The 24,310-nt window shown below is 45.0% G+C and overlaps 1 protein-coding gene across 2 annotated transcripts in view; it reads left to right on the forward strand.

Moving 5' to 3' along the window:
• NSUN4 (NOP2/Sun RNA methyltransferase 4) overlaps window positions 1-24,310 on the forward strand; it is a 42,828-nt gene that overhangs the window by 8,941 nt on the left and 9,577 nt on the right. For both annotated transcript variants that reach the window (XM_053577164.1, XM_053577165.1), the window contains 2 exons: window positions 5,909-6,063; window positions 11,732-11,892. In XM_053577164.1, the coding sequence (XP_053433139.1) occupies window positions 5,909-6,063; window positions 11,732-11,892 (316 nt within the window). The remainder of the gene's footprint in view (window positions 1-5,908; window positions 6,064-11,731; window positions 11,893-24,310) is intronic.

Here is a 24,310-nt window from a genome sequence, read left to right on the forward strand (position 1 = left end):
AGAGGCAGGAGAATCACTTGAGCCCAGGAGTTGGAGGTTGCTGTGAGTTGCAATGCCACGGCACTCTGCCCAGGGTGACAGCTTAAGGCTCTGTCTCAAAAAAAAGGAAAGAAATTATACATATTAAACCCCTAGCAACATAGTACTCATCAATAGTTCTCTATATTGATAGGTATTCTCATCAGAGTTATGCTCAGGAAGATCATTTTAGTCACTGTGGTGGGGGTGGTGATTAATTGGACCAGCTTAGAGACCAATTCAGAGTCACTGGCTATAGGTAGACCCGTGCAGTAAGAACCACGTGGTCTCCTAAGTTGATTGAGGTACTTGGGGTTCTTTCTCAAGGAGGACACCCTGAGAGTAATGAGGCAGGCAGTCACAGCAGATTTTTGGAGGTTTTTTTGTCCTTTCACCAAAACCCCTGTATGTTTGGGGTTTTTTTGCTTTCTTACTCTGATGGGCTCCCTATGAAATCCAGGACATCTTAGGAGTTCAAGGATGTATTCACGGAGTACAGGAAGCCCCTGAAATTGCCTGCAAAATTGTATGTTCTTTTTCAGACATAGGGACTCTAGCCTTTAGTAGATTTTCAAAACTATGAAGCAAAAAAAAAAAAAAAAAGTTAAAGAGTAATGCTTCCAGCGCTTGTAGCTCAGTGTAGGGCGCTGGCCCCATGTACCGAGCGTGGCGGGTTTGAACCCAGCCCCAGCCAAACTGCAACAAAAAATAGCCGGGCAGGGCCGCGCCTGTGGCTCAAGGAGTAGGGCGCCGGTCCCATATGCTGGAGGTGGCGGGTTCAAACCCAGCCCCGCCAAAAGAAAAAAAAAAAAAAAATAGCTGAGCATTGTGGTGGGCATCTGTAGTCCTAGCTACTCAGGAGGCTGAGGCAAGGGGATTGTCTAAGCCCAAGAGTTTGAGGTTGCTGTGAGCTGCGACACTACAGCACTCTACCGAGGGCGACAAAGTGAGACTCTGTCTCAAAAAACAAAAAAAATAAATAAATAATGCTTCCAAAAGGAAGGAACTTGGACGGCGCCTGTGGCTCAGTGAGTAGGGCACTGGCCCCATACACTGGGGGGGCGGGTTCAAACCTGGCTCCTGCCAAACTGCAACAAAAAATAGCAGGGCATTGTGGCGGGCGCCTGTAGGCCCAGCTACTTGGTAGCCTGAGGCAGGAGAATCGCCTAAGTCCAAGAACTGGATGTTGTTGTGAGCTGTGATGCCACAGCACTCTACCAGGGGCAGCAAAGTGAGCAAAAAAAAAAAAAAGGAAGGAACTTGATGAGGATGAGTTTTTTTTTTTTTTTTTTTTGTTTTTTTTGTAGAGACAGAGTCTTACTTTATTGCCCTGGGTAGAGTGCCGTGGCCTCACACAGCTCACAGCAATCTCCAACTCCTGGGCATAGGCGATTTTCTTGCCTCAGCCTCCCGAGTAGCTGGGACTACAGGTGCCCACTACAACTCCTGGCTATTTTTTTGTTGCAGTTCGGCTGGGGCTGAGTTTGCATCCGCCACCCTCAGTATATGAGGCTGGCGCCCTGCCCACTGAGCCATAGGCACTGCCCGATGAGGATAAGTTTTATGGGCCAGCACTGGTAGCAGTTTGTGCCTTTCTCAGATTTTTCAGTCTTTCTGTCACTCTCCTTTGTGAGGTATAAGGCACGTAGTTTCACAGATAATCTAAGCATGGTTTATCTTTACGAATACCCCATTCCTTGGCTGGGCACAGTGGCTCACACCTGTAGTTCTAGTACTGTGGGAGGCTGAGGCAGGTAGATTGCTTGAGCTCAGGAGTTTGAGATCAGCCTGACCAAGAGTGAGACCCTATCACTACTAAAAAAAATAGAAAAACTAGCCGGATGTTGCAGCAGGCACCTGTAGTCCCAGCTACTCAGGAGGCTGAGGCAAGAAGAAGGCTCAAACCCAGGAGTTTGAGATTGCTGTGAGTTATGACGCCATGGCAGTCTACCCAGGGTCCCAGGATGACAGAGTGAGACTCTGTCTCAAAAAAAAAGAGGGCCAGGTGTGGTGGCTCAGGTCTGTAATCCTAGCACTCAGGGAGATAAAGTGGGTGGATTGCCTGATCTCACAGGTTGGAGACCATTTCTGAGCAAGACTGAGACCCCATCTCTAAAAATAGCCAGGTGGTGTTGTGGGCGCCTGTAGTCCTAGCTACTTGGGAGGCTGAAGCAAGAGAATCTTTGTTGGTTTTTTGTTTTTTTTTTTTTTTGAGATAGAGTCTCAAGCTGTTGCCCTGGGTAGAGTGCCATGGTGACATCATGGCTCATAGCAACCTCCAACTCTTGGGCTCAAATGGTCCTCTTGCCTCAGCTTTTTTCTTGAGCCAGAGGTGTCACTTTGTTGCCCTCGATAGAGTGCTGTGGCATCAAGCTCATAGCAACCTCAAACTCTTGGGCTCAAGCAATTCTTTTGCCAGAATTCTCAGCCTCCCAAGTAGCTGGAACTATAGTTGCCTGCCACAATGCCTGGTTATTTTTAGAGAAGGGGGTCTCACACTGCTCAGGCTGGTCTAGAATCCATGAGCTCAGGCAATCCACCTGTCTTGGCCTCCCAGAGTGCTAGAATTACAGATGTGAGCCATTAAGCCTGGCCAAGAGAATCTCTTGAGCCCAAGAGTTTGAGGTTGCTGTGAGCTGTGATGCCATGCCACTCTACCCAGTGTGACAAAGTAAGACTGTCTCAAACAAAAAAAGAGAGAAGAAAATATCCCATCCTAGCCTGGGCTTATTTCTGAATGCTGGAGGTGTTATTGTCTCAGGACTGGGCATTGTATCTCTTATAGCTGACCCTCAGTGGTGCTGAGGTGACAGATCCTTTCTGTCAAGGTTTCTTTTTTTTTTTAAGATACAGAGTCTCACTTTGTTGCCCTCGGTAGAGTGATGTGGCGTCACAGCTCACAGCAACCTCTAGCTCCTGGGCTTAGTCGATTCTCTTGCCTCAGCCTCCCGAGTAGCTGGGACTACAGGCACCTGCCACAATGCCCAGCTATTTTTTCGTTGCAGTTTGGCTGGGGCTAGGTTTGAACCTGCCACCCTCGCTATATGGGGCCAATGCCCTACTCACTGAGCCACAGGTGCCACCCTGTTTCTGTTTTCTTGAGTCTGTTCCAAGTCTGTCCACACTGAGCTGCATCTAAGGTAGGGGAATAAGCTGTTCACCACCAATTGCCTTTATGACAGCTGGCTTGGGAGTAGGGTGTCCTTCTGTGACAATTGGTCTGCTGTTGATCCTCTCTCCCTCTCTGCCCGCACTATCACTGCCTCTCTGGTAACTCTATCTCTGATTTGTTCCTTCTAGCCCATTCAGATTTCTAAAAGCTATTTAAAATCTATCTGATTATGTTTGTTTTTTTTTTTTTTTTTTTTTGAGATAGTCTCACTGTGTTGTCCTGGCTAGAATGACATGATATCAGCCTAGCTCACAGCAACCTCAAACTCCTGGGCTCAAGTGATCTTCCTTCCTCTGCCTTCCTAGTAGCTGGAACTACAGGTGCCCACTACAATACCCAGCTATTTTTTTCTATTTTTAGTAAAGATTGGGTCTCACTATTGCTCAGGAGGATTCAAGGCAGAATCCTCCTGCCTTGGCCTCCCGGAGTGCCAGGAGTATAGGTATACGCCACCATACCAGGCCTGTTGCTTTCCTTAAAATCTTTTAATAACTGCTTGCAGGTTCTAGTCCAAGCTCCTTAACATAGCATCTTTTACAATCTGGCCTCAGTCTGCTTTCCAGTCTTATATATTTTGTATTTCTACCCACACGAGATTTCTCACTGTTTCTGAAAGAAGCTAGGAGTTTGTATGCTTCTATGTCTTTGCTCATTCTTCTGTTCCTCCTTGGAGTACTTCTTTTCCTTTTTTACCTAAGGAAGACCTCCTATTCCTTCATCAGGCCGAACTGAGATAGCTCAGACAAGCACAGTTTAATGCACTTTTCTCTGAATCCTTGAAGCACTTTGTATTTCAATATGTAACCCAATAAAACTGAGTCCCTCGTAAGTGTCAGGTACTGTTCTAGGTGTTGGGGATATTACAATGAACAAAGCAGACAAAAATCCTTGCCCTCATGGAGCTAACATACTAATGAGAAAGAAAGAAAGGGATAAAATAGGCTCAGCGCCTGTGGCTCAAGCGGTTAAGGCGCCAGCCACATACACCTGAGTTGGCGGGTTCGAATCCAGCCCAGGCCGGCCAAACAACAATGATGGCTAGAACCAAAAAATAGCCGGGCATTGTGGTGGGCGCCTGTAGTCCCAGCTACTTGGGAGGCGGAGACAGGAGACTCGCTTGAGCCCAGGAGCTATGATGCCACGGCACTCTACCCAGGGCAATAGCTTGAGGCTCTGTCTCAAAAAAAAAAAAAAAGAAAGGGATAAAATACATGAACATGCACGCATACATCTGTACATATAAAGTAAATAATAGGTGCTTTAAAGAAAAAGAATGCAGTGTAGAGAGGTAGAAAAAGATATGATTTGGGGGCTGTTATTTTAGAGTAGTCAGGCGATGCAGTGCCTCTGATGAAGTGACTTGAGGAGAAACTGAAAGAAGTGAAGAAGCAAATCAGGGATATTTGAAGGAAGAGTGTTGCAGGCAGAGGTATAGCAAATGAAAAAGCCTGAGATGGGAGCATGCATGGCTTAATTAAGGAATAGCAAGGTGGCCAGCATGGCTAGATTGGAGTAAATTGATCTATGTTTTAAAAGGAGCACTCTGGGGCTCAGCTCCTGTAGCTCAGTGGCTAGGTGCCAGCCACATGCACCAGGGCTGGCAGGTTTGAACCCAGCCCAGGCCTGCCAAACAACAATGACAACTACAACAATAAAATAGCCAGGCGTTGTAGCGGACACCTATAATCCCAGCTACTTGGGAGGCTGAGGCAAGAGAATCACTTAAGCCCAAGAATTTGAAGTTGCTGTGAGCTGGGGGTCTCATAGTGAGACTCTGTCTCAAAAAAAAAAAAAAAAAAAAAAAAGAGGCAATCTGACTTGGTGCCTGTAGCTCAGCAGCTAGGACACCAACCACATACACCGGAGCTGACAGGTTTGAATCTAGCCCGCACCTGCCAAACAACAATGACAATTACAACCAAAAAATAGCCTGGCGTTGTGGTGGATGCCTGTAGTCCCAGCTACTTGGGAGGGTGAAGCAAGAGAATTGCTTAAGCCCCAGAGTTTGAGATTGCTGTGGGTGGCGCCTATGACTCAGTCGGTAAGGCACCGGCCCCATATACCGAGGGTGGCGGGTTCAAACCCGGCCCTGACTGAACTGTAACCAAAAAATAGCCGGGCGTTGTGGTGGGCGCCTGTAGTCCCAGCTACTCGGGAGGCTGAGGCAAGAGAATCGCTTAAGCCCAGGAGTTGGAGGTTGCTGTGAGCTGTATGATGCCATGGCACTCTACCAAGGGCCATAAAGTGAAACTCTGTCTCTACAAAAAGCAAAAAAACAAAAATGGCTGAACTGCAACCAAAAAAAAAATAACCAGGTTGTGGTGGGCGCCTGTAGTCCCAGCTACTCGGGAGGCTGAGGCAAGAGAATCGCTTAAGCCCAGGAGTTGGAGGTTGCTGTGAGCTGTGTGATGCCACGGCACTCTACTGAGGGCCATAAGGTGAGACTGTCTCTACAAAAAAAAAAAAAAAAAGAGATTGCTGTGAGCTGTGATGCCACAGTACTCTACCCAGGGCAACAGCTTGAGACTGTCTCAAATAAATAATAAATAAAAGGAGCAATCTGGCTTCTATGTAGATGAATGAGTGAGTATAGATCTGAGAAATGAATTTTTATTGAATGAAGCTCTATGACCCCTGAGAGCATGAATTTAGTGATCTTGACTCCCACTGGGTGCCCTAACCTGAAATTTGATAATAGGGTGATTTTCTCTCTTCCAGCCTTGGCAACCTGGGTGTCATGGACTACTACCTGATGGATGCTGCTTCCTTGCTACCTGTCCTAGCCCTTGGCCTGCAACCTGGGGACACTGTGCTTGATTTGTGTGCAGCCCCTGGGGGAAAGACACTAGCATTGCTTCAGACTGGCTGTTGCCGTAAGTCAAGGTTCTGGTGTCTTGGGTGGAGAGGGCCCCTCACTTAGCCAAGGGTGTACTGAATACAATAGGCTCTGTCTGATCCCTATGTCAGAGGGGGAAACAATGCTTGCTTGCTAAACTTGCATTTTTTTTCCGTTTGCAATTATTTCCTCCCTTTTTCTGTCAGTGGGTCAAGGAAGTTTGCTAAGCAAGGTTTCTGAAGGCAGATTAAAGCAGAGCTCTGGCCAGGCATGGTGGCTCACACCTATAATTCTAGCACTTTGGGAAGCTGAGGTGGGATGATTGTCTGAGCTCAGCAGTTTGAGATCAGTCTGAGCTCAAGTGATCTTCCCGCCTTGGCTTCCCAGAGTGCTAGGATTATAGGCATTAGCCACCTCTCCTGGCCTAAGCCCCATCTCTTTATTCTGCCTGTTGAAATGATAAGATCTGGCTACAGTCACTATTTATATGCTTTATATATTAATCTTCCCCAGACTTTATGTGCTTCAGCCACACTCCACTACTTTCTGTTGCCAAAATAAGGCTTTGCTCATGTTATATTTTCTCCTAGAATTCCTCTACCCCACCTGAGCTGGGCTGTCTGAATCCTTTTCCTGTCTCTAAATAAATAAAATAAAAGGCGCAATCTGGTGAATCCTCTTGAGCTGGGCTGTCTGAATCCTGTGCCTCAGCTCAAGTGTGCCACCTTCTGGAAGTCTTCTCTCATGACTTCTGCTGGCTGGTTCAGAAATGATAACACTCTCTCCTCTGCTCCCATTCCGTGGGTATCACCCTTGGAACAATAGTCTTGCCTCAGAGTTTTACTGGATATGTATCTTTTCCCTCTTCAATATTATGAATTCCTTGGGGATAGGCCCAAGTCTTATTTATCTCAGTAGCATAGCCTCGCCCCTGTCTTATGTGCTGACTGTTAAGTGTTCGCTTCAGTCATCCACTGGCTAACATACTGCCTTAATTAAACAGTATTTTTCCTTGGGACCCTGAGAAATAGCTGCAAGGGGCTGTAATTTCCATAATCTACATGGAGGTCAGCCAGGATTCTCTTGCCATGTGCCTGAGCCTTTCTGTTGGGCATAAACCCTTCCTTTCCAGTTCTTATCAGTCAGCTTGTACAGTCTGAGTTAGCCTCTACCCTCCTGGTAGGCCCATGGTTCAAGATGGCTGTTAGAACTCGTCACCATATTCAAATTCAAAGCAGGAGGAAAGAATTCACCAAGTGAGGCTTCTCTCATCTCCCAATTGTATTAGTTTTTTTTTTTTTGGTTTTTGGCCAGGGCTGGGTTTGAACTCACCACCTCTGGCATATGGGACCGGCGCCCTACTCCTTGAGCCACTGGGTGCCGCCCAGTTTTTTTTTTTTTTTTTGAAGAGACAAAGTCTCATTCTATTGCCCAGGCTGAGTGGTCTGATCATAGCTCACTGCAACTTCAAACTCTTAGGCCCAAGTGATTCTCTTGCCTTAGTTTCCTGAGTAGCTGGAACTATAAGTGAGTACCACCATGACCAGCTAATTAAAAAAAAAAAATTGGGGGCGGCGCCTGTGGCTCAGCGGGTAGGGCGCCGGCCCCATATGCCAAGGGTGGCGGGTTCAAACCCAGCCCCGGCCAAACTGCAACAACAACAACAAAAAAATAGCCGGGCGTTGTGGCAGGCGCCTGTAGTCCCAGCTACTCGGGAGGCTGAGGCAAGAGAATCGCCTAAGCCCAAGGATTTGGAGGTTGCTGTGAGCTGTGTGACGCCACGGCACTCTACCGAGGGCAATAAGGTGAGACTCTGTCTCTACAAAAAAAAAAAAAAAAAAAAAAAATTGGGCGGTGCCTATGGCTCAGTGAGCAGGGCGCCGGCCCCATATACCGAGGGTGGCGGGTTCAAACCCAGCCCTGGCCAAACTGCAACAAAAAAATAGCCGGGCATTGTGGCGGGCGCCTGTAGTCCCAGCTACTCGGGAGGCTGAGGCAAGAGAATCGCCTAAGCCCAGGAGTTGGAGGTTGCTGTGAGCTGTGTGACGCCACAGCACTCTACCGAGGGCAATAAAGTGAAACTCTGTTTCTACCAAAAAAAAAAAAAAAAAAAAATTATTTTGTAGAGACAAGGTCTTGCTATGTTGCCCAGGCTGGTCTGGAACTCTTGGATTCATTTGGTGTTAGCCTTCTAGATATCTAGAGGGAGAAGAGAAAAGATGGTGATGTGACCTTAATGAGCTTGATAAGAGAGCCCCTTGCCTGTTGTCTGGGCTGTGCTGATCTGACCAAGTGCTGTAGGAATCAATCAGTTAGAAGGGAGATGAATAAGGATAGGGTTACTTGGAAGAGGAGGAACTTTGAAGTAAGAGGAGAAAGGAGGGGCAAGGTGGCTCACGCCTGTAATCCTAGCACTCTGGGAGGCTAGAGAGGGTGAATTGCCTAAGCTCTGGAGTTTGAGACTAAACTGAGCCAGAATGAGACCTTGTCTCTAAAAAAAAAAAAAATGCTGGGCGTTGTGGCAAGTGCCTATAGTCCCAGCTACTTGGGAGGCTGAGGCAAGAGAATCACTTGAGCCCAAGAGTTTGAGATGGCTATGAGCTATGATGTCACAGCACTCTACTGAGGGTGACAAAGTGAGACTCTGTCTAAAAAAAATAAAATAAAATAGAGGAGAAAGAGGGCAAAGGAGAATTGAGACTAGCTCTTCTAAAGTATGCTAAACTTATCAGCATCTCATCTTCATCCCAGCTCCTCACTCAAATAGCTGACTCTTTGATCCCAGGAAGATAAGATCACCGAATTTCTTTTTCTCTTTTTTTTTTTTTTGCAGTTTCTGGCCAGGGCTGGATTTGAACCCGCCACCTCCGGCATATGGGGCTAGCGCCCTACCACTTTGAGCCACAGGCACCTCCTTAAGATCACAGAATTTCAATGCAAGAAGGGCACATAGAATTTATTTATGTGGTAGGGGAAGGTAAAACTGATCTCTGGAAACATTATATAACTTAAATCTTTTTTTTTTTTTTTTGCAGTTTTTAGCCGGGGCTGGGTTTGAACCTGCCACCTCCGGCATATGGGGCTGGCGCCTTACTCCTTTGAGCTACAGGCACCGCCCTTTTTTTTTTTTAAATAAAGTCTCTCTCTTAAGCATCCTAGCTCACAGCAATCTCAAACTCCTGGGCTCCAGTGATCTTACCTTACTCCGCCTCCCCAGTAGCTGGGATTATAACTATCTGCCACAGTGCCCAGCTAGTTTTTCTATTTTTCAGTAGAGACAGGGTCTCTTGTTCAGGCCTGTTATAAGAACTGAGCTCAAGCAATCCACCTGCCTCAGCCTCCCAAAGTGCTAGGATTACAGGGGTGAGCCACTGTACCCAGCCTAATAACTTCAATCTTATAATACTTGGAGGTAGAGCCAGAACTGTAGAACCCATCTTTTTTTCTCTCAGTTTATGTCCTCTTGAAAATTCCTCTAGAGCAGAGAATCTAATTATTATTTCTTTGAGTGCTGTCAGAAATTGGAACATTTCTTCATGGGAACACCGAGCAGGTGCATAGTAGTAGTATCTAACCTGCTCCATTAGATAAGGTATACATTTTTTGGTTCTTCTCCATAGTTCCCACCCTTCTTTGTTGCTCTTTGACTCTGAAGCCAGTTATCAACTGTGATTTTTCATCAAGCCTGCATTAATATTTTTCTTATAATAGAGCTAAGAGCAAAGTGAGATATTTCTTGAATTCATATCCATCAAAAAAGATAAAATGAAAAGGTAGATGGAAATCAGAATTAGGTTTGACTTTATACATAGAAAACCCAACTAATTGGCTTAAAGAAGAAACATGTATCTCTCTCTTACATCAGAGACTCGGGTATATGGGCAGTACAAGTCTGGTATGGAAGCTCCATAATCATTAGGGACTTAGAGCTTCCTTTTTCTTTTTGCACCCCATTTTATTGCTAGTGTCATCCTCAGGATTGCCTCATGGTTGAAGATGGCTGCTGGAACTCTAGTCACCATGTTCGAAATTCAAAGCAGGAAGAAAGGATTAGGCAAAAGAGGCTCATCTCCCAATTGTGTCACTATTTTTTTTTTTTTTTTTAAGAGATAAGGTCTCACTTTATTGCCCAGGCTGGAGTGGTCTGATCATAGCTCACTGCAACCTCAAACTCTTAGGTTCAAGTGATTCTTTTACCTCAGACTCCTGAGTAGCTGGAACTATAGGTGTGCACCACCATGGCCAGCTAATTTTTTTTTTTTTTTTATGACCAGCTAATTTTTAAAAAATTATTTTGTAGGCTCCGTGCCTATAGCTCAAGCGGTTAAGGCACCAGCCACATACACTGGAGCTGGCGCCTGTAATCCCAGCTACTTGGGAGGCTGAGGCAAGAGAATCGCTTAAGCCCAAGAGTTGGAGTTTGCTGTGAGCCGTGACACCACAGCACTCTATTCAGGGTGACAGGTTGAGACTCTGTCTCAAAAAAAAGAAAAAAAAAATTATTTTATGGAGACGGGGTCTCACTATGTTGCCCAGGCTGGTCTGGAGCTCCTGGGCTCAAGCAATCTTCCCATTTTGGCCTCTCAAATTGTGGAGAATATACACATGAACCTCTGCATCTGGCCTGTGTCAGCTTTTAGAAAACATCTTTCCAGAATTTCCACATTTCTGCTTACAACTATTTGACCAAAACTTAGTCATATAGTGATACTTAGTTGTAAAAGAAAGGCACATTGCTCCCTTCTAAAAAATTGGGGTTCTATTTCTAAGGAACAAGAGAAGAATAAATTTTAGGTCAATGACTTGTAGTATCTACCAAAGACGAAGACAGCCACAGGTTTTAAATAGTGGGAGAGGCTGGGTGTGGTCTTATGCCTGTAATCCTAGCACTGTGGGAGGCTGACGTGGGTGGATCACTTGAGTTTAGGAGTTCGAGACCAGCCTGAGCAAGAGTGAGACCCCGTATCTACTAAAAATAGAAAAACTAGCCGGGTATGGTGGCCAGTGTCTGTAGTTTCAGCTACTTGGGAGCCTGAGGAAAGAGGATCTCTTAAATCTAAAAGTTTAAAGTTGCTATGAGTTGTGATGCCATGGCACTCTAGCCTGGGGCATCAGAGTGAGACTGTCTCAAAAAAAGTGAATAGTGTCTTGGCGCCTATAGCTCAAGTGGCTAAGGCGCCAGCCACATACACAAGAGGTAGCGGGTTTAAATCCAGCCGGGGCCTGCCAAACAACAATGACAACTACAACCAAAAAATAGTCAGGCATTGTGGTGGGCACCTGTAGTTCCAGCTACTTGGGAGGCTGAGGCAAGAGAATTGCTTAAGCTGAGGAGTTGAAGGTTGCTGTGAGCTGCGATGCCATGGCACTCTACCCAGGGCGACAGCTTGAGGCTGTCTGAAAAAAAAAAAAGAGAGAGAGAGAGAGAATAGTGGGAGAGAGGATATTTCTTTAGAAATAAATATTCTTACCTGGTCTGCTTTATTTAGTTATTTAACCTTTCTGTATCATGAATGTGTTTGCCTTTGTAACCCCACTCCAGAGTGACTGGTATTGTGCCATACACATATATAATAAGCATCCCTATTGTTGGGGGTCTTCATTAAAGGGGATTGCCTGAGAATTGGTCTGACTCTTCCATCAGTGCAATTGCTGGTGAGATGTGTCCTTGGGCCTTGGCCTCTGAAGTGTCTTTATTTCCACAGGCAATCTTGCTGCCAATGATCTCTCCACTTCCCGAACAGGCAGACTACAGAGTGTCCTTCGCAGCTATGTGCCTCAAGAGATCAGGGATGCTAATCAAGTTCGAGTCACCTCATGGGATGGCAGGAAGTGGGGAGAACTGGAGGGGGATGCCTATGACCGGGTGAGTGATTCTTGACTTAGGACATCCATCCATCTAAATAGGTCCTGGAGGGGTAAGATATAGCTCCTCTGTTTGAGTATGCAGGGCTATTTTGGGTCTGGCAGGCTCTCGTTGGGTGATTTGGCAAAAAAAAAAAAAAGCAACCTATCTACAGAATTCAGCTTAAATGACTGGTTTATTATACTCATTAAAGATAGTTGGCAGTGACTTAGTGCCCGTAGCACAGTGGTTATGGCGCCGGCCACATACACTGAGGCTGGCGGGTTCGAACCCAGACCAGGCCAGCTGAACAACAATGACAACTGCAACAAAAAAATAGCTGGTGTTGTGGTGGGTGCCTGTAGTCCTAGCTACTTGGGAGGCTGAGGCCAAAGAATTGCCTAAGCCCAAGAGGTGGAGGTTGCTGTGAGCTGTGACGCTATAGTACTCTACTGAGGTTGACAAAATGAGACTCTGTCTCTAAAATATAAATAAATAAATACATAAACAGGTAGATAAATAAAAATAGCTGGGAGTTATGGTGGGCACCTGTAGTCCCAGCTACTTGAGAGGCTGATGCGAGAGGATTGCTCAAGAGTTTGAGGTTGCGATGAGTTATGTCCCTCTACCAAGGGTGACAAAATGAGACTCTGTCTCAAAAACAAAAACAAAAAAAGAGTGTGAACCTGAGTGGAGAGAAAAGTTATTAGGCTTATTTTATTTCTCAAGTCAGTTGGTTGCTCAGAAACCCTCATGAAGATAAGTATGAATAAGTTCGTTTATTTAATTTTGAATATTAATACAGTGTTGTGCTCAGGAATTCTGAAAGACCACTCCATCACACTAGCCAAATTAACAGAAGAGTCCTTTATTGAAGAGCCAGCTGGCAATTGCCTCAGTGTCCTAACATGGCGTTTCTGAGAGCAGCCCAAGTGCTTAAGGGGTCAGGGTCGTTGTTTTTTTTTTTTTTTTTTTTTTGTAGAGACAGAGTCTCACTTTATGGCCCTCGGTAGAGTGCCGTGGCCTCACACAGCTCACAGCAACCTCCAACTCCTGGGCTTAAGCGATTCTCTTGCCTCAACCTCCGGAGTAGCCGGGACTACAGGCGCCAGCCACAACGCCCGGCTATTTTTTGGTTGCAGTTTGGCCGGGGCTGGGTTTAAACCCGCCACCCTTGGTATATGGGGCCGGCGCCTTACCGACCGAGCCACAGGCGCTGCCCTGGGTCGTCGTCTTTTTTTTTTTTTTTTTGAGACAGAGTCTCACTATGTCACACTTGGCAGAAGGCCATGGCATCACAGCTCACAGCAACCTCAAACTCCTGGGCCCAAGCGATCCTCTTGCCTTGGCCTCCTACGTAGCTGGGACTACAGGTGCCCACTACAACACTGGGCTATTTTTTTTTTTTGTTGTTGTTGTTGTTGCAGTTGTCATTGTTGTTTGGCTGGCCTGGGCTGGGTTTGAACCCACGGGCCTCGGTGTATGTGGCTGGCGCCATAACCGCTGTGCCTCGGGTACTGAGCCAAGGGGTCTGGTTTTTAAGGCTTGGTCTGCATCCTGGTTGGCACGCAGGCTATCCAGGTGCATCTGGGTAGGGTACCAAGCAAGCATTGTACAGAAGCAGAATTTTTCAGTTATTTAGTATACATCTTAGTTTCAGTACTTTCCCCACCTGGTATTGTTTAAAGGTCAGTCTGAGGACAGTTGGTACCTACTGGTCCTTTCCCAGGGAGTTAGTCAAGCAAGAAATTGGGAGTGAACTAGAAGCAAGGAATCAATTAGTACTTTCTCATCTATCTTGAGAGTGAACTAGACTTACTTCATTTTTGAAAGCTTGTAGTCTGGAAATTTCCCAGGAGTCAACTGGTATTTTTCCATTATAGCCTAGGCCTGACACCTTTTTGTCTTAGATTAGGCCCACTAGACCGAACAACAGTACAGGGTACAAAGTTCAGACAGTATAAAAGGGTATCCATTGAAGTAAATTTCCCTCTTTGTTGCATAGCCATTTACTTCCCCACCCTGCTGATAAAAATTGTTTCTATTTTTTCTGTATTCTTTAAAATATATTAATAAGCAGATATAAATATGTATATATTTTAAACTGCAGAGATAAATATATATTTTTATATGCATATATAACCATGTGAATTTTGTGTTGTTTTCACTTAATAATGTACCCTGGGATTTAGTCCTTTTTAGTTTTTGTTTTTTTTTTGCAGTTTTTTGGCCGGGGCCAGGTTTGAACCCACCACCTCTGGTATATGGGGCTGGTGCCCTACTCTTTGAGCCACAAGCGCCATCCCATAGTCCTTTTTAGTTTTATGTGGTTTGTTTGTTTGTTTGTTTGAGACAAAGTCTCACTTTGTTGCCCTCAGTAGAGTGCTGTGGGGTCGCAGCTCATACTCTTGGGCTTAGAGATTCACTTGCCTCAGCCTCCCAAGTAGCTGGAAATACTGGAGCCTGTCACAACACTGGCTTTTTTGTTGTTGTTGTTGTCATTGTTGTTGAGCAGGCCAGGGCTGGGTTTGAACCCACCAGCCCTGGTGAATGTGTCCGGCGCCCTAACCACTTAGCTATGGGCTCCAAGCCGGTTTTTCTATTTTTAGTAGAGATGGGGTCTCACTCTTGCTCAGGCTAGTATGGAACTCCTGAGCTCAAGCAGTCCACCCACCTTGGCCTCCCAGAGTGCTAGGATTATAGGTGTGAGCCACTACGCTCTCTGTTTTTTTTTTTTTAGAAACAGAGTCTCACTCTGTTGCCCAGGCTAGAGTGCAGTGGCACGATCGTGGTTCACTGCAGCTTTGAACTCCTGGCCTCAAGTAATCCTCCGACTTTAGCCTCCAGGACTATAGATGTGTTCTATCACACCTAGCTATTTTTACATTTTTTTGTAGAAATGGGGTCTTGTGGGCGGCGCCTGTGGCTCAGTGAGTAGGGCGCCGGCCCCGTATGCCGAGGGTGGTGGGTTCGGACCCAGGCCCGGCCAAACTGCAACAGAAAAATAGCTGGGCGTTGTGGTGGGCGCCTGTAGTCCCAGCTGCTCGGGAGGCTGAGGCAAGAGAATCGCGTAAACCCAAGAGTTAGAGGTTGCTGTGAGCCGTGTGACGCCACGGCACTCTACCCGAGGACGGTACAGTGAGACTCTGTCTCTACAAAAAATAAATAAATAAATAAATGGGGTCTTGTTATGTACAGGCTGGTCTCAAATTCCTGGACTCAAGTGATCCTCCTGATTTGGCCTCCTCAAGTGGTGGGAGGTGTGAGCCCACTACACTTTGAGCCTAACCAGTTTTTATATTACAGGGCTGCCACTTACTGACCTTGGGCAATGTGTTTGACCAAGGTGCTTGATCTCACTGAACTTCAGCCTCTTCATTTGTGAAATACGGTAATTGTGCCACATAGGATTCTTACAAGGGTACAATGAGAGTATCCAGGGAAAGCATTTGATATAGTATCTGGTGGTGATTAGACAGGTGGTAGCCATTATCATTATTTAGCCTATGCTTGCACATTTCATTGATGGAGTCTACAGAGCTATTTTAGAATGAGCTATTACCTATCCAGTTGAGGTATGGTAGTTTACACCTGTAATTTTAGCCATTTGGGAGGCCAAGGTGGGAAGATCAGTTGAGACCAGGAGCCCAAGACTAGCCTGAGCAACATAGTAAGACCCCATCTCTACAGAAAAATATAAGATTTAGCTGGGTATGGTGGTATATGCCTATATATATACACCACCATATACCAGCTCACAGCAACCTCAGACTCTTGGGCTTAAGCAATTCTCTTGCCTTAGCCTCCTAAGTAGCTGGGACTATAGGCACCTACCACAATGTCCGGCTATTTTTGTTGTTGTTGCAGTTGTCACCATTGTTTAGCTGGCCTGGGCCAGGTTTGGGCACCATAACCACTGTGCTACAGGTGCCGAGCTGGTACATGCCTATATTCCCAGCTACTCAGGAAGTGAGAGGATTGCTTGAACCCAGGAGTTTAAGGTTGTAGAGAGCTATGAAGATGCCACGACACTCTAGCTCAGGCAACAGAGTGAGACCTTGCCTAAAAAAAAAATAGTAGTGCCTATCCCATAGGTGAAGATTAAATAAGAATTCATTTGACACAGTGACTGGAATATAGAAAGCATTCAATATTATCATCACCACCACCATACTTAATTTTTATTATTTCCATTCATTGATCTTAGCTATACTATACACAATATAGAATGAGCTACCTCCCATTTCACCTGACAGTGCTTCAGATATTTGAAAACAGCTTTAATATTCGAAGATATCAGGCGTCGCCTGTGGCTCAGTGAGTAGTGCGTCGGCCCCATATACCAGGGGTGGTGGGTTCAAACCCGCCCGGCCAAACTGCAACCGGGCGTTGTGGTGGGCGCCTGTGGTTCCAGGTACTCCGGAGGCTTGAGGCAAGTAACTAAGAAAATGCCAGGAGGGCTATGTCAACTAATGAGATGAAAATGTGTCAAATATTCTATGAAACAAGTGTATGGTGCCCCATGATCATATTGATGTACACAGCTATGATTTAATAATAAAAAAAAAAAAAAAAGAGAATCGCCTAAGCCCAAGAGCTGGAGGTTGCTGTGAGCTGTGTGACGCCACAGTACTCTACTGAGGACGAAAAAGTAAGATTGTCTCTAAAACAAACAAAATTAAAAAAAAAAAAAATTTGAAGATATCTTTTTTTTTTTTTTTTCTTTTTTTAGAGACAGAGTCTCACTTTATCACCCTTGGTAGAGTGCTATGACATCACAGCTCACAGCAACCTCCAACTCCTGGGTTGCCACAACACCCGGCTATTTTTTTTGTTGCAGTTTGGCCAGGGCTGGGTTTGAACCCACCACCATCGGTATATGGGGCCAGCGCCCTGCTCACTGAGCCATAGGCGCCGCCCTTTTTTTTTGTTGTTGTTGAGGCAGAGCCTCAAGCTGTTGCCCTGGATAGAGTACTGTGGCATCACAACTCACAGCGCTGTCCAACTCCTGGGCTTGAGCGATTCTCCTGCCTCAGCCTCCCAAGTAGCTGGAACTACAGGCGCCCACCACAATGCCCGGCTATTTTTTGGTTGCAGCCATCATTGTTGTTTGGCGGGGCCGGGCTGGATTTGAACCTGCCAGCTCAAGTGTATGTGGCTGGTGCCTTAGTTGTTTGAGCCACAGGCACTGAGCCGATATCTTTTTTTTGTGTTTTTTTTTTTTGGCCGGGGCTGAGTTTGAACCCGCCACCTCTGGCATATGGGACTGGCGCCCTACTCACTGAGCCACAAGCGCCACCCATCTTTTGTTTTTTTTTTTAAAGAAGTAGTTGTGTACATCTACTCTGGTAGGCAAGTATTAAGCACTTTAGATGCAAAGAAGAATGGTCCTCATATTATTGGTAACTCCATTCTTCCGCTACCTCCACTTGTCCATCAGCTGAAAAAGACAGGATCTCAGAGCTTTGCATATATGTGGAAGACATCAACCCTCCCCCCCACCTCACAGCTTGTTTTCTTTTTTTTTTTTTTTTGTGACATGTGACAGAGCCTCAAGCTTTTGCCCTGGATAGAGTGCTATGGCATCACAGCTCACAGCAACCTCCAACTCTTGGGCTTAAGCAATTCTCTTGCCTCATCCTCCCAAGTAACTGGGACTACAGGTGTCTGCCACAATGTCTGGCTATTTTTTGGTTGTAGTTGTCATTGTTGTTTGGCAGGCCCGGGCTGGATTCAAACCTGCCAGCTCTGGTGTATGTGGCTTGGGCCCTAGCCGCTTGAGCTACAGGTGCTGAGCCTTGTTTTCTTCTTTTGAGAGTTAAATTTTATTTCACATAATAAAATGTTTCTTTGAACACATTTATACCTTCACATATGATAACAGAAATCATATATTTGTAAGACACATGCCCAGGGCTGAGATTGCCCTGGAGCACCATCCTGGTAGGACTGGTTATTTATGACTGAGGTTCATGCTTATTGGGCAGGGCCAGTGCCTGATGTAGAGATGCCTGTGCCGTATCTGATGGTGATTAATTTGACTACCCTCCCTAAATGTTTCCTTAGTGTAATGCACAACTTCTTTTCCTTTCTGATCCTGTGACTGAGTGAGGTCAACATTTTCTACAGTTGACACTACAGAATCAATATCAGAGATATGTTAGAACTAAGATAATTCAGATTTTTTTTTTTTTTTTGGAGAGAGAATCTCACTCCATCACCCCCATAGAGTGCTGTGGTATCAGGCATCGTAGCTCGCAACAACTTCAACCTCTTGAGCTCATGAGATCCTCTTGCCTCAGCCTCCCGAGTACCTGGGACTATTAAGTGCCTCCCACAAAACCCAGCTAGTTTTCTATTTTTATTGGAGACAGGGTCTCGCTCTTGCTCAGGCTGGTCTTGAATTCCTAAACTCAAGCAATCCCCCCACCTTGGCATCCCAGAGTGCTAGAATTACAGGCGTGAGCCTCTGTGCCTGGCCATATTCAGATATATTGCCATTGATTTATAGTCCTCTTGAAGTCAGGTAGCTTTGTGTTTCTATGCACCAGCTCTCAGGAATTAACTAACCCAAGGTATACCTTGTAGCCATTTTCGCAAGAGTTCTAGCCACCTCTTCAGGATACTGAGGAGTAGGGAAATCTGTGGACATTTCCTTCTTTTTGAGTTACGGAAACTCCCACAGCTTTTTTTTATATCTTTGCTCATTCTTTTATATTTCGTCTTGTTTAATCACTTTCTTTTTTTCTTTCTTTTTGCTTGTGTTGGGGTCTTGCTTTGTTGTTCAAGCTAGGATGCTGGAGTGTGTTGGCATAATTGTAGCTCACTGTAACCTTGAACTCCTGCACTCAAGTGATCCTTTTACCTCAGTCTCTTTGAGTGGCTGGGACTACAGGTGCCTGGCTTTTTTGGGGGGGTAGAGAAAGGATCTTGCTATGTTGTCGTACCTGATCTGACCCCTGTCCTTAAGCAATGCTCCTGCCCTGGCCTCTCAAAGTGCTGGGATTATAAGGATTGGTCACTGCACCTGGTATGTTTTTTTTTTTTTTTTTTTCCTAATTTTTTTTTCTTAGTGTATCACTCTATCCCCAGGCTAGAGTACAGTGGCATCATCACAGCTCACTTCAGCCTTGAATGGGCTGGGCTCAAGTGATCCTCCTTAGCCTCTGGAGTAGTTGGGACTATAATACCATTATGCCTGGTTGATTTTTCTGTTTTTTTGTAGAGATGGGGGTTTTGGTCTTGCTCAGGATGATCTCTAACCCCTGGCCTCAAGTGATCATCCCACTGTGGCCTCTCAAAGTGCTAGGATTACAGTCGTGAGCCACTGTGCTCTGCTTGTTTTTGTTTTAATTTGTTGCTATTTAGGAAGGCTTATATTTTAATTCTACATTGGATAATTCCTATACTAAAACTATTGTTCACAGTCACGAATCAAACTTCTTGTTCTACTGTTTCCTCCCTGTTTACTATTGCATCACTTATTCTAGAGGAAAAAATACCTGTGGGGGGGATTAATTCTTTTTTTTTTTCCTTTAGTGTACCTCTGAAGAGAGGAGATTTAATTCTCCTGCTTGGTGTTTCTGCTGATTGCTCAAGGAAACTTTTTTCCTTTTTAAGTTTTGTGGTTATTTGTGTTACTTGTTATAATTTCCTAACAACTTCTCTATGGAGTATAACACAGATGTGATATCATAAGTGCATTGTCTAAAGAATTGTCTTTTTTTTTGTTTTGAGACAGAGTCTCACTATGTCGCCCTTGGTAGAGTGCCATGGTGCCAGCTCACAGCGACCTCAAACTCTTGGGCTTAAGCGATTGTCTTGCTTTAGCCTCCCAAGTAGCTGGGACTGTAGGCACCCTCCACAATGTCTGGCTATTTTTTCTTGCAGTTATCATTGTTGTTTAGCAGGCCCGGGCTGGGTTCGAACCCACTAGCCTTGGTGTATGTGGCTGACTCCATAACCACTGTGCTATGTGTGCCGAGCTTTTTTTGAGACAGAGTCTCACTTTGTCCCCCTGCATAGAGTGCTGTGGTGTCATAGCTCACAGCAACCTCAAATGCCTGGGCTCAAGAGATCCTTTTGCCTCAGCCTCCTGAATAGCTGGGACGACAGGTACCTGCCGCTGTTTTTAGAGATGGGGTTTCGTTCTTGCTCAGGCTGGTCTTGAATCTGTGAGCTCAAGCAATCCATCCTCCTAGGTCTCCCAGAGTGCTAGAATTATATGTGTGAGCTACCATGCCTGGCCCCTAAAGAATTATCTTATAGTGAAAAACACATTATCACCCTTTTAAGAAATATAACATTGGGCAGCACCTATGGGTTAGGGCGCTGGCCCCACATACCGAGGGTGGTGGGTTTGAACCTGGCCCTGGCCAAACTGAAAAAATAAATAGCCAGGCGTTGTGGCAAGCACCTGTAGTCCCAGCTACTTGGGAGGCTGATGCAAGAGAATCGCCTAAACCCAGGAGTGGGAAGTTGCTATGAGCTGTGATGCCATGGCACTCTACCGAGGGCGATAAAAGTGAGACTGTCTAAAAGAAAAAAAAAAAAAGATTTTTACCCTCCTTCCTAGGGATAATCATTGTCCTCACTTCTAAAACCATGCATGTTTTGGATTTTAATTTTTTTCTTATTTATTTCATATTTAATGTTTTGGATGCTATATAAATATAATCATGTAGTATATACACTTTTGTGTCTGACTTTTTTTTTCTAACTATTATGGTTGTGAAATTTATTTAGGCAAAACTATGGGTTTTTGAACTTTATACTAATATAATCATACTGTGTGTGCTCTTCTGTGTCTGACTTTTTGTCTCACTGTTATGTTTGTGAGATTTATCCATGTTAATGCCTGCAGCAATTCATTCATTGTTGTTGCTGTATTGTATCCCATGGTACGCATATAAAACAATTTATTTGTCCATTTTACCCATAACAGACAATTGAGTTTTTTCCATTTTGGTCTGTACAACACTGCTATAAACGTTCTTATGGGGTTTTTTTGTATTTTGGTACACTTATATACACATTTTGTTCAATTACTGGGTATGTATATGTTCAGCTTTAATTATTTATTTATTTATTTTGAGACAGGGTCTCACTTGGTGGTCCTTGGTAGAGTGCCGTGCGTCATAGCTCACAGCAACTTTAAACTCTTAGGCTCGCGCGATCCTCTTATTTCTGCTTCCCGAGTAGCTAGGACTATAGGAGCCCACCACAACACCCAGCTATTTTTAGAGACAGGGGTCTTGCTCGCTCTTGCTCATGATGGTCTTGAACTCATGAGCTCAGGCAATCCACCTGCCTCAGCCTCCCAGAGCATTAAGATTATAGGCATGAGCCACTGCTCCTGGCCTTTATGTTCTGCTTTAGTCAATATTATCAAATGGTTTTTTTTTTTTTTTTTTTTTTTGTAGAAACGGAGTTTCACTTTATTGCCCTCGGTAGAGTGCCGTGGCGTCACACAGCTCACAGCAACCTCCAACTCCTTATCAAATGGTTTTCCAAGTGATTATGTTGGTTTACTTTCCAACTAGTGTGGGTGAAAATTCTAGTTGTTCACAACATCATCAATATATACAATTTTCCCCCATTTTAGCCATACCGATGGGTACATTATGGTATTACATTGTGGTTTCAATGTTCATTTCAGTGTTGATTAATGACTTTGGATAACTTTTCATGTGTTTACTGACCTTTCATTTTGTAATGAGAATGCAAGTCATTTGCCCATTTTTTTTCTTTTGAATTGTCTGTTTTTTTCTTGCTGGTGTGTAAAAAGTTCTTTCTGTATTCCAAGAATGAGTCTTTTATGAATATATTTATTGAAAACACATAAATTCTTAATTTTTTATTTATTTTATTTTTTTGTAGAGACACAGTCTCACTTTATCGCCTTTGGTAGAGTGCCGTGGTGTCACACAGCTCACAGCAACCTCCAACTCCTGGACTTAGGCAGTTCTCTTGCCTCAGCCTCCTGAGTAGCTGGGACTACAGGCGCCCACCACAACGCCCGGCTATTTTTTTGTTGCAGTTTGGCTGGGTCCGGGTTTGAACCCGCCACCCTTGGTATATGGGGCTGACACCCTACTCACTCACTGAGCCACAGGCACTGCCCATAAATTCTTAATTTTAATTTACTCTAATTCGTATCTGGTTAGCACTGTGGGGACTTATTTGAGATACCTTTGTCTGTCTTAAGGCAGTGAAGATATTCTATGTTATCTTCCAGAAATGTTTTTGTTTTACTTTTTTCATTTAGATCTCATTCGAAATTGATTTTTATGTATGATAAAATAAGGATACAAAAAAATCATATCTAGGGGCGGCGCCTGTGGCTCAGTCGTTAGGGCGCCGGCCCCATATACCGAGGGTGGCGGGTTCAAACTCGGCCCTGGCCAAACTGCAACAAAAAAATAGCCGGGCGTTGTGGCGGGTGCCTGTAGTCCCAGCTACTCGGGAGGCTGAGGCAGGAGAATCGCTTAAGCCCAGGAGTTGGAGGTTGCTGTGAGCTGTGTGAGGCCACGGCACTCTACCAAGGGCCATAAAGTGAGACTCTGTCTCTACAAAAAAAAAAAAAAATCATATCTAGTGGGCCCTGTACCAATCGTTGAAGATTATTGATTTCCCACGGCTCTGCAGTGTCACCTTTGCATAAATCAAGTATCTATGTATATATGGGTCTGTTTCTGGACTCTGTTCTGTTGGCCTATTTGTCTTTCTTTTCAAGAAACTATTTTGTCTTTATTATGGTAGTTTTGTAATAAGGCTTGTCATCTGGTATAGTAAATCCTCCAACTTTGTTTTTCTTCAGATTTCTCTTAGTGGCAGGCACGTTGGCTCATACCTATAATCCCAGAATTTTGGGAGGCCAAGACCAGAGGATCACTTGAGGTCAGGTGTTCAAGACCAACCCAGGAAATATAGTAAGATCCCATCTCTAAAAAAGATAAAAAATTAGCCAATCATAGTAACATGTGCCTGTAGTCCTCACTACTCAGGAGGTTAAAGCAAGAGGACTGCTTGAGCCCAGGAGCTTGAGGATGCAGTGAGCTGTGAATGCACTGCAGCCTGGGTAAGAGAATGAGAACTTGTCTCTAAAAAGAAAAAATATGGCCAGGCACTGTGGCTCATGCCTGTAATCCTAGCGCTCTGGGAGGCCGAGGTGGGTGGATTGCCTGAGCTCGAGAATTCAAGACCAGCCTGAGCCAGAGCAAAACCTCATCTCTAAAAATAGCTGGGTGTTGTGGTGGGCACCTAGAGTCCCAGATACTTGGGAGGCTGAGACAAGAGAATTGCTTGAGCTCAAGAGTTTGAGGTTAGGGCGGCGCCTGTGGCTCAAAGGAGTAGGGCGCCAGCCCCATATGTCGGAGGTGGCAGGTTCAAACCTAGGCCCGGCCAAAAACTGCAAAAAAAAAAAAAAAGAGTTTGAGGTTGCTGTGAGCCACAGTACTCTACCAAGGGCAACAAATTGAGACTGTGTCTCAAAAAAATAAATAAATATTTCTCTTCACTATTTTTGGTCCTTTGTAACTTCTTCTTTTTTTTTTTTTTTGGAAAAAAAGATTCTATTAAGAAGTTGGTTACTGGGCGTGTCACAGTGGCTTACAGCTGTAATCCTAGCACTCTGGGAGGCTGAGGCAGGTGGATAGCTTGAGCTCATGCGTTTGAGACCAGCCTGAGCAAAAGTGAGACCTCATCTCTATTAAAAATAGAAAAACTAAGGCAAGAGGATTGCTTGAGCCCAAGAGTTGGAGGTTGCTATGAGCTATGACACCACGGCACTCTGCCCAGGGCAACAGGTTGAGACTCTGTCTCAAAAAAAAGAAGTTGGTTATAAGTCTTTTTTTTTTTTGTATAGACAGAGTCTCACTTTATCACCCTCGGTGGAGTGCTGTGGCATCACACAGCTCACAACAACCTCCAACTCCTGGGCTTAGGCTATTCACTTGCCTCAGCCTCCCGAGTAGCTAGGACTACAGGCGCCCACCACAATGCCTGGCTATTTTTTTGTTGCAGTTTGGCTGGGGCCGCGTTTGAACCTGCCACCCTCGGTATATGGGGCCGGCGCCCTACTCACTGAGCCACATGTGCCACCCATTGGTTATAAGTCTTAAATTTTGTTTTGTTTTGTTTTTGAGACTGAGTTTCACTATGTCATCCTTGGTAGAGTGCTGTGGCGTCACAGCTCACAGCAACCTCTAACTCTTGGGCTTAAGCAATTTTCTTGCCTCGGTCTCTCCGAGTAGCTGGGACTACAGGCACCTGCCACAACACCTGGCTTTTTTTTTTTTTTTTTTTTGGTTGTAGTTGTCATTGTTGTTTGACAGGCCTGGGCTGGGTTCAAACCTGCCAGCTCCCGTGTATGTGGCTGGTGCCCTAGCCGCTGAGCTACAGGCACTGAGCTGTCTTAAGTCTTATTAAAACTCCTTTA

Source organism: Nycticebus coucang, chromosome 22 (genome assembly GCF_027406575.1).
Source record: "Nycticebus coucang isolate mNycCou1 chromosome 22, mNycCou1.pri, whole genome shotgun sequence".
Classification (NCBI taxonomy): domain Eukaryota; kingdom Metazoa; phylum Chordata; class Mammalia; order Primates; family Lorisidae; genus Nycticebus; species Nycticebus coucang.